The 10,000-nt window shown below is 41.6% G+C and overlaps 1 protein-coding gene across 6 annotated transcripts in view; it reads left to right on the plus strand.

The window, feature by feature from the left end:
* LOC147033820 (disintegrin and metalloproteinase domain-containing protein 12-like) overlaps nucleotides 1-10,000 on the plus strand; it is an 868,480-nt gene that overhangs the window by 804,668 nt on the left and 53,812 nt on the right. For all 6 annotated transcript variants that reach the window (XM_085871429.1, XM_085871449.1, XM_085871421.1 and 3 more), the window contains one exon: nucleotides 5,265-5,463. In XM_085871429.1, coding sequence (XP_085727555.1) covers nucleotides 5,265-5,463 — 199 coding nt within the window. The remainder of the gene's footprint in view (nucleotides 1-5,264; nucleotides 5,464-10,000) is intronic.

Consider the following 10,000-nt stretch of genomic DNA (forward strand, 5'->3'; position numbering starts at 1 on the left):
CTCCTCTTTACACTTTTCCCTTTCCTCGTTGACCGATCTAAAAAGGCTGACTTGTACTCATAAGGTACCGGTTTTTGTAATGCAAAGGGGCTGGTTGGAAGGTTAAGGGGGCTTGCCAATACTCCCGCAAGATGCGATGGACCCGAGATGTAAACTAGTCGCAAAGACTTGCAGCTGATCGGTTACACTTCCTTCAAGACGTCATTCCCCAGACTAAGGTGACATTGCTTCAAAAAGCTAAGGTGATCAGCATTTACATGTGTGACATGCACAAGTCAAAAGACCAAGGGTCAAGCCAATTTCACAAAAGGGAGAAATGCCAATTTAAATCTTCAAATAAATGTATAATCTCAGGTGATGAATATTTATTTATTTTTTAATTTGGTTCATCATTTTTGGCATATTTGGAAGAATGCAGTGTGCAGTGAAGAGTCATTAAAATTTCAATTTGACAAAAACACAAAAGTAATTTGGATGTGATGAAACCCGAATACAGCGCAGAGACAAACTCTCGAGGTGTGGTCTGCAGCCAGTTTGTACACGTCATCAGCACAGCGACGACTCTTTCATAGTGCATCTATTGAATGAATTACCATTTGAACTGCGGCACTATTTCATGCTTTGCTACACCATATTCTTAAGTCCTGTGCATAAGCACAACAGGTACGCAAAAACAAGATTATACTGTAAACATGGAGGTGAAAAAGTGTACATCATGCCAATTTTATAGAAGGGATTTCTTTTGTAACACCATCAATATCTGTAACATATCTATATGAAGCGGAATAATCCGTGAAGGATCTCGTCTCTCGGTTTGTGTGGAGTTGATATGAAGCAGGTGTAGATGATCATTAAAGACAATAGGCAGCCAAGTCCCTCAGAAACTTGGCAGTGTACCAGGCCAGAGGGAAGTCCATTGTGCTTACAGGACTGCAGAAGAGAAATGTCCACCATGGGCTTAACGCCCTACGGGTTGTCATTCAGGAGTTTGTGGCTAGTGACAACTCCAGAGGTGCAGGTCCACTGCAGAACACAGACTGAGAGAGGCTTGGGAATCAGAACTTGCTGACACTGTAGCAGCAACTGCTCACCATGAATGCCACATCTGCTATCATGACCATCACAGCATTCCACCAGCTCTCTATCCACTCCGACTACTCTATTTAAAATGTGCCCCTATAAGCCTTCTTACACTATCTCAGTGTACTCACTCATTTCCTTTCTCCTGCTTAGATTTCTGCTTCACTGTTTTGGTGGAAGACCAAAAGCATTGAGGGTGCACCCCTTATTTACACTTCTGGCCAAAAAAAAAGTGTGTCTAACCGGTGCCTATAAAATCGCCGTGGGTATCCGATTCCCTTTCCCTGCTTTCCCTGCCTGAAAGTTTTGATTTAAACAAATAATTCATGATTCCTTGGAAGTTGGTTCACACGTTTTAAATATTCATGATGTTATTCCACTCTCAAGAGATTGAACAGCCAAGAAGATAAAGACATACAGAGAGACACCAAATCAGCACTGAAGCAGTATGGTTGGACGACTGTTGTGTGAATAAAGCAATATTCACTTTAAACTTGATAAACCTGAACCACACAACTCCATCATGCTGAACCCCTTTCATGCCAGTTCAAAACAACCCAATCTTCCAAATTTAAATGCCGACAATGTATTATCATTTGGGGCCGAATCTCTTATTTGAAAACTTTTCAGGGGTAAGTTAAAAGGGTGACAAGGGTTGAAAAGCCATTGTTGTGATTAAAATAATTCCCGAGGTATTTACGTGAAACTTCTTTTGACATCTTCTACTTCTTTTCCAGATGATGATGATGATGATGTGTGTTGCAACCATCCCTCCCGTGATCGTTTATTGGCAGATTACCAAAAAGGCAATCAGGGATCTTAGGATGAAAAAATTGGGACACCTGGTGCACTGCGCAAGCACATAGCGATTGTTCTGAATCTCAGATGCACTTGATAGAGACACAGCTCTTTGCAAAAAACACCGACGAAAGCAAATTTGATGCTGAAACTTGAGGTTAAACCTCTTTCCTTTTCATAAAAACTTTCAAGATAGCTATGCTTCTGCTTCAGCATTGTGGTGACACCAAAATGACCAGTGCAGTTGCAAAGGGTGTGTGTGTGTGTGTGTGTGTGTGTGTGTGTGTGTGTGTGTGTGTGTGTGTGTGTGTGTGTGTGTGTGTGTGTGTGTGTGTGTGTGTGTGTGTGTGTGTGTGTGTGTGTGTGTGTGTGTGTGTCAGTCAGTGTGTCAGTCATCTTTATTATCACTGGCACAATTTTTGCGATCTTCAGCTTCCAGGATCTTTTGACTTCATTTTTGTGATTTTGTTTTTTGTTTCCACGAGTCGATGCTCTTGGAAGAGCTATAACACAGAACGTATCAGGACACAATATAACAAAATGAATAGCAGAAAGAGAGGGGGAAATGCCAACAGTAGTAGGGTGGAGGGAGAAAATAAAGAGGAGACAACAAAGGGATGTGTGGGTAAGGTGGGGGTGGATAAGATGGATAAAGAAGCAAGATTGGGAGGGGGTGGGTTAACGTGTGTTGAAAGGATCATGGTTTTGGATTAGAGATGATCTGAGATGGTGGTAAACAGCTGTCTTAAAGACCTGGAGGGAGGAATGAGGTTGAAGAGGATGTGGTATTTGGTTCTGCAGGTGAGAAAAAAGAGGAACACATGAGTGGAGGTGAGCAGTGATTTTTGAAATTTCAGAAATTCACAGGAAGGGGTTACGTGGTGCTTAATTGTTAGTGTGGTGGGCTTGGGATCCTAGGGTCCTGATTTCAAATCACGCCGCCGTTGAATTAATACCAGGTGGGGTGGACTCAGCCTGTCATCCTTCTGAGGTCGGCAAAATGAGTACCAGCTTGCTCGTATCCTTTATCAGAGTGGTGAGTCCAGGATTGTGCCCAATAGCCCAGGAGACTGCTTCTGCAGCACCAACGATCTGTGTAGAGTGTGGTCCCGATGGATGGATGGGGTTAATGGTGGACCGCATGTGCCATGCAGATACCTGGGGGGTAGGGCGTGAGGCAGGGGTGGCAGCCCAGAGTAGAGAGCAGTATTCCATCAAACTGCGGATGAAGGCCATGTAAGTGTATTGTTCACCTGTGTTTGGGTCATTTTCTTGATTTCTGTTTTTTAGGCCAAAATCGCTGATGACTGACACCTCAATTAGAAATGCTCTATTTTATTTATCTTTTGGACCTCAGTGATATATCCAGTCACAATGCTTTGTTTTCTATGCCGACGCTTGATGGGATGATTAGGTCATGCGTGAGCATTACTTCCTTGTTCGCAATTACCGTTTTTGGTTCGTGTTGTCATTAATTTTCTGAAACTCGGATATTGAAATTTCTGCAGATGTGCCAGTGCATTACTCGACATACCTTGTTTTGCCTTTGTGTGTACAGCTGTTCTGACGAGAGGTTTTTTTTTACATCCTGATAGGAGGTGATTCGTTTTTTTCTGTGTCTGCCTTGCAGAACCTTCACCTGTCCAATTGACTTAGTTCCACCATCTTATTAAAGCCATGCGTGTGGTGTCCCTCGTCTTGGGCATTAATAATGATTCGTTCTCCATCTAAGTGGAGCTGACCTCTTCTTAACCATTCCATAGAGGCAAAGAGCCTTCTTCATCTCTTCCCAATCTGTGCAACTCATTTTTTTTCCACATCCCTGCTCTTTTTTTGTTGTTCTCCCAGTTGTCGGTGTATATCTGTTGATATTTCGTTTTAGATTTTTCCTTTGTCTTTTTTTGCAATCGTTGGGGCTGCATGAATTTGTAAGTTTCAGTTTCATGTGTGACTTTCTATTCGTACCTGTTTTTTGGAAATTTTTTGCTCGGTGGGTTCAGGATGCTTTTTCTGGCTTGCTGTCTTCGTGTTTGCTGACAAATTACATTCGGTATTCTGATGAACTTTTCACGTACTCATCCAATCCTGCATTTGCCACTCTGTGCACTTGGTTGAGTTCCATCAGACCACCACCTCCTTGTTTTAGCAGGTACATTCTCGGGATGCATTGATTTTTGTGGAACATTTTATGGATAGTGAGAAGTTTCCTTGTCTTGAGATCTAGTTTTATGATTTCTGCTTGTGGCCAGTTTATTATTCTGCAGCTGCATTGGAACACTGGTACCGCTTGTTGGTTTATCACTTTAATTTTCTTCCTCTGGGAGAGACACGTTTTCAGGATCAGCCTCGTTCTCACAGGTATTCCTTGGGAATTGTTTTGTTCCTTGTTTGTGACATATTTGGTTGCACTCTTTCTTCTGCTCTGAGATATTTTTGTGACGCTTTGTATTTATGTTGATGTTTGTGTGGGTGCGTGTGTGCAAGTTGCTGATTGCTATCTCCACTTGTGGGTGGGTTTCAGGAGATGGAACGGAGACCTACCAGGTCCCAAAGTATATAAGACCATCTTCGACAGTGACTATCTCTTGACTTGGATCTGTTTCTGACAGGAGGCACCGATTACTCAATCAGGAAGACGTGTGCTCACAATAAATTTCAATGAATATTTCAGATTGTATTCTTTCCACAAGTCTCAGTTACATTAAGTTTTTGTGATATTGTTGGTTAAAATATTGATTTTTATTTATTTATTTTAATGGCTCTTCATGCTTGCTGTGCATGTGCCATGGTGTCATCATGAAATAATTAATGGTTATTCGCCAGTGTTTTTGCAAGAAAGCTCTCTGTTAATTTCTACTATTGAGTTCCCATTGAAATTGATTTAAAGTTGCAAATTGCCTTTATGGTCAAATAAAATTGTGTTGTCATTTGGAATGGCTATCAGTTGGTGCAAGCCAATTTAGGTTTTATTGAAATTACAAAGGCTTAGCCTCAAGTTTCAGCCTCAAATTGGCCTTTGTCATTGGTTTGTGCAAAGAGTTATATCTCAAGTACAACTGAGATCTAGACCAAGATGAATGAGTTTGGGCTTGTGCGGTGCACCAGGTGTCCCAATTACCATGGTCTGCTACCACCAGCTGTTCATGTGAGCACGTCATGAGTGCATTGTCACTGGGAAATGCATACAGTGTTATTACCATGTCTAAACAATATCCCCAAGGTGTGTGGAATGTCGGTTTGTGGGACATCCTGTCTCAGCGATGATTTGTTAATCATATTGCTAAGTCAGCCTTCCTTGACGTTACGTTCTCACATCAAAGGATAATATCTTGAAAGTATGCACTCGGACTCATCAATGTGAACCTTGTCACCCATTTTCTTGATAGTGATGTCAAGTGTGGCAAGATTCAATGCCAGGGTGGGGCCAAGCAGCCAATCATCGGATCCAATGCTGTCAACATCGATACGAACATCTCGCAAGGGGACGGTCGGATAGTCCTATGTCGTGGAACGCATGTATACTTCGGAGAGGACCTAGCAGATCCGGGTCTCGTGCTTACAGGAACCAAGTGCAATCACAGCAAGGTATAAGTCACCTTCTTCAACTTTACCTTGTCACACCTTCTACTCCACCAAAATCTTTGGCATCCTGCTTCTTCTTCACAGTGCATCTTACCCTTCCTCATCTTTTTCTTCAGTGTTTTTTACTTCTTGTTATTTTGATTTATTTCTCTTTTCCCCATTTTTGGAGGAGAATGTGCTCAGGCAAGCCTTTGATATGGATGTAGTTGGTAGGATGATAAGGGGTAGACCAAAATGAAGTGGTGGGGAAGTGATGGAGAGAGACATGAGGGTGTTGGAGGGTAGAGAGAGAAAGGGATTTTTTTGTACTATATACAAGGTCGAGATTCGTGGAAGAGCTAGAACAGAGAAGGGACGAGAATGTAACTGAACAAACAAGGATAACAAAGTGGAAAGGGAGCAAACATACCAACAGCATGGTAAAGGGACACAATAATGGGACACTTTGAGGAAGAACGGGAATGTGGAAGAATGAGATCGAATTTAAGGGGGTGGGGGAGTGCATGGGATGAGCAAGCTGGATTACAAGTTCAAACACAACAAGAAAAGGAAGGCAAAACTGGGAATGAAGCAAAAATGGAACTTAAAAGGGGGAAAAACACAATAACCTGGAAAGAGAGACGTGGGGAGAGGGTTAATGAGGGGAGAAAAGATCATGAGTATGGATTGAGGATGACCTGAGACTGTGGTGAAGAGCTTTCTTGAAGTCCTGGAGGGAAGAATCGGATTGAACAGACTGAGGAAGTTGATTCCTCAGACGAGAGAAAAGAGGAACAAAAAAGCAAAGTGGAGGTGAGCAGTGAGCCTGTATTTTGGGAGTTTCACCAGCACTGGGTTGCTGGGAGACCGTGTGCACCCTGTAGAGACCTGGGGGGAGCAGCAGAGCACGGAAAGGACAGAGGATGCAATACCAAAAAGCAAGTGGTGCAAGACAAAGACAGAGAGGCCACTGACCTATCTGCTCAGAATAGAGGAATGTGAGAGAATTAAACTCAGGTGGTCGACATCACAAGGTGTGATTTATTTGGAGCCGTGAAAAGGAGCAGCAGATAGTCTTTTTCTGCATTTTCTTTTTTTCCAGTTCTTTTTACTTGTATTTTACACTTGTTTGTTTAATTCATGATTCAACCCTCAGCAGATTAATCATAATTAAGGATTCTACTGATGTCACAGGGTGTTCCCTTCCCTGTCACTTTAACCAGAACCCAAACTGGAAAAGTCTGGCATGAACATCTTTATCACTATATGGAGATCTTATATGGCCAACCGACCTCTTAAGAACGCTTAAGGTTCTGATATTTGAGCTTGTACAACACTCGCTGGTTAACTGACCGAACACTTATGAATGTGATATATACTGCCTCACGTGTATATTTTTCTTTTTATACCTCTTTCTTTCACCTGTGGCAATTAGGAGCTTAACTCGTCACTGAGGCAATATTATTTTACGGCTTTAGATCTGCATTTTGCATTTGGAAAACCCTCGGCCAATTCAACCTGCACTCATAACGTCCACCAGAATGATTAGACGACCTGTGAACCCGTCGGGTTCCCATTGTGACAGCGGTTGATTAAAAAATCATTTAAAGAAAAAAAAAAAGATAGCTCCAGCAAACTATACCGCTGAGGTTGTTTGCATTGATAAAATACTCCCAAAGAGAACTTGACTGAATCGGGAATTGATTTTTTAATAATTTTCTTGTTGCCCGATTTGAACGAAACTTGATAATGCACACCGCAGGACAATGGTGAGTGAGGTGGGCCGAAAATTTTTGCTCCATCATGTACCGTTTTGGCTGTATTTCGGGAACATACATACATGCAAACATACATACATACGTACATACATACATACATACATACAAGATGAGAGTTTTAGTAATATATAGATTGTGGGTGATCCGATCCAGTGGTCAGAGCAAGGCAGTCGTCCACCTCATGAAGAGGAACACGTTGAGCGGCAGTGTGCAGGTGTTTCATCTTTTTACTCTGCGACGCATCTCCTGGGAGGACCAAGAGCATGTGGTCTGACATGTTAATCCATCTGGAATTAAACCAGGAATATGCCCTGGAGATGCTCGTGTGTGGGTCGTGATTTTGACTTCATTATATTGTGAGAATAAGTTTCCTGCAAGTGCGGACGTGTCGAGGATTTCAAATAACATTCCTCAATCTCGAGATTCACTTGAGCACCGTGTATAAAAACTAACGGATTAATGCTTACGGGATGTGTGCGTGAAATGCGTTCGATAGGTTTTTCATACCAGCTGTTCCTTGAGTGGAAGGTTATGACTTGTTTATGCCTGGACTCTTAAAGTTACATTATTTATGTTGTCGGTGTACGCAGTTTCAAAATGTACAAATGGTGTTGACACATGCTCAGTGATGCAGATATGAGTAACGATTGCATTGAAAATTCCAAAGTGTTTATAATTGGGAGTTGAGTTGTGCCATCACAAAGGTCTTTGGTTGCAAAGGTCTTTGGTCATGCCATGTGGAAATGTTAAGTCCAATCGTTTGTCACCTGACCCTTGGCAATCTGTAGATTCAAAGTCATTGTGCATCTAAGTAATTGGGCATTTCGGTGATGTTCTTGCGAAATTAATAAATCAGAAAATAAGACAAGTTCTTCACTTAGCGTTATATATTAATGAGGTCCATGACCCTTATTCTCTCGCAGAGGGGTATGCCTGTTGCATAATAGAATATAAAGGCCCCATTTTCCCATTAGATATGTACAGTGCAATTCTATTAAATGCTGGTTCAATAGAAACGTCAACCACACAATGTGAAACTCGACAGTTCGTAGAACTCCTTATCCCATGCAATATTCAGCAAAAAGACATGGGAAGAGTCTTTTAAACTCTTGCTCATTGCATTTCCGAGCACGATCTATATTTCCTTGGAGCCGTGATTTTGTCTGAATCTTTATATGTATTCCCCAAAGTTGAGAGCAAAACAATGTCAGGTGCCACCTTATTTGTCTGAATGCAGAATCTCGCACAGTTACTCTGCCCTCAGGGCATGAGATGGCATGAATATTTTTTTTTCCAAGCACCGTACGCTAAACGGAAGGTTTTTGAAAGTGCCAACAAGGCAATTTGTGTTCCACTATGTTCACCTACAATATGTAATTCAATTAAACTAAAATAAATGTTTTAAAGGTTGTAGAAGTAAAATGAAAAACTTTTTTCAGAAGCTTACTGCCGTTGATGCGCCGTCTTTCACACTACCTTGTTTGACATGTTGCATTAGTTATTCGTGCCTGTTGTTTGTGTCCTTTATGACATCCCTAAAAACATTGTTTTCTCTTTCGAATGATTTTCAGTTTTGTTTCACTGCGAGACAGGCACACAGATTAAAACAATTACCTTACTCCTCTGTTATCATGCTTGATTGGGGTGGTATTCCATTCAATTTGCCAAATTCAGAGCCAAGGTACTGCAAGACTGCAGGTTCATGTTCCCATTCATGTTCTGTTTCGTGTTCTGCAGTGTTCAAAATGTGGCGTTCCACTGAAATTAAGTAGTTCCTCGATCATCGACTGTCGTCTGTAGACAGACAGACAGACAGATAGACAGACAAAATGAACCAAATGCTTCACCCTGCTTTTCACTTCACACGTGCAGGATAATTAATAATATAATATGAGCTTCCTTACGCATGAGGAGGCCATGAGTCCCATAAAGCCTATGCAATGGTTATTAGTCTGTGCTCTTTCCTTTTTTAAATGCTTAACGTCAAACAAGGAAGCATCATGTACCATCTTCAAAGTCTTTGGTACGACTGCAGTCTGGGTTCAAACCGCCGAACTCCCAAAGTCCAAGCGGATGGTCGAAGCATGACACCACCGTGTCTGGTTAGCTGAGAAATGTTGACCTTTTTGACAGAGGTCCTTTTTGTACAGAGTCAAGGCTCGTGGAAGAGCAACAACACATCAGATCAGGATGCAACAGGACATCAGCAGAGTGGAATGGAGTGGAAACTCACAAAGACAGTGTCATCTCTCGGCTCGAATGCCATCCTCAGTCGTGCCTCATGCTTGGTTTCCAGACTCCAAACGTCAACTAAATTATTTTTAACTGCAAGTTGCACACCAAGGTTATGAACAGCAGAGCGGTAAAGCGATGAAATTCAATCCACGAGTCAAAAAGTTCGATAAAACGTGGTCAGATCTCCTTGATAACATTTTTAAAACTGATTGAATTCAATTATTAATGAGATTTTAATTGAGTGCTCAATCAATGAGTCACAATCTCATTAATGGATCTCTCATGACCCTGCAGACTTGATCCAACCAGTTGTGTCTATTGTGAGAAAAAGCCTCTGTTTCTTCAAATTATAGGTCTTTGTTGTGCAGTTCTTTGTCAAAACCTCCAAGCACCCGAAAGACCTCATTGATAAATTCATTGTCCAATTATACAAGGCCGAGAGTCATCCCAAAAGTTCTGTCATCACACCTATACATCATAAACAGAATGCCTTCAACATACATTATTTATATCACATGATGTACGAGTATATTGATAATGATAATATG

Source organism: Eptatretus burgeri, chromosome 1 (genome assembly GCF_056783735.1).
Source record: "Eptatretus burgeri isolate ZD-2024b chromosome 1, Ebu_testis_v1, whole genome shotgun sequence".
NCBI classification, from domain to species: domain Eukaryota; kingdom Metazoa; phylum Chordata; class Myxini; order Myxiniformes; family Myxinidae; genus Eptatretus; species Eptatretus burgeri.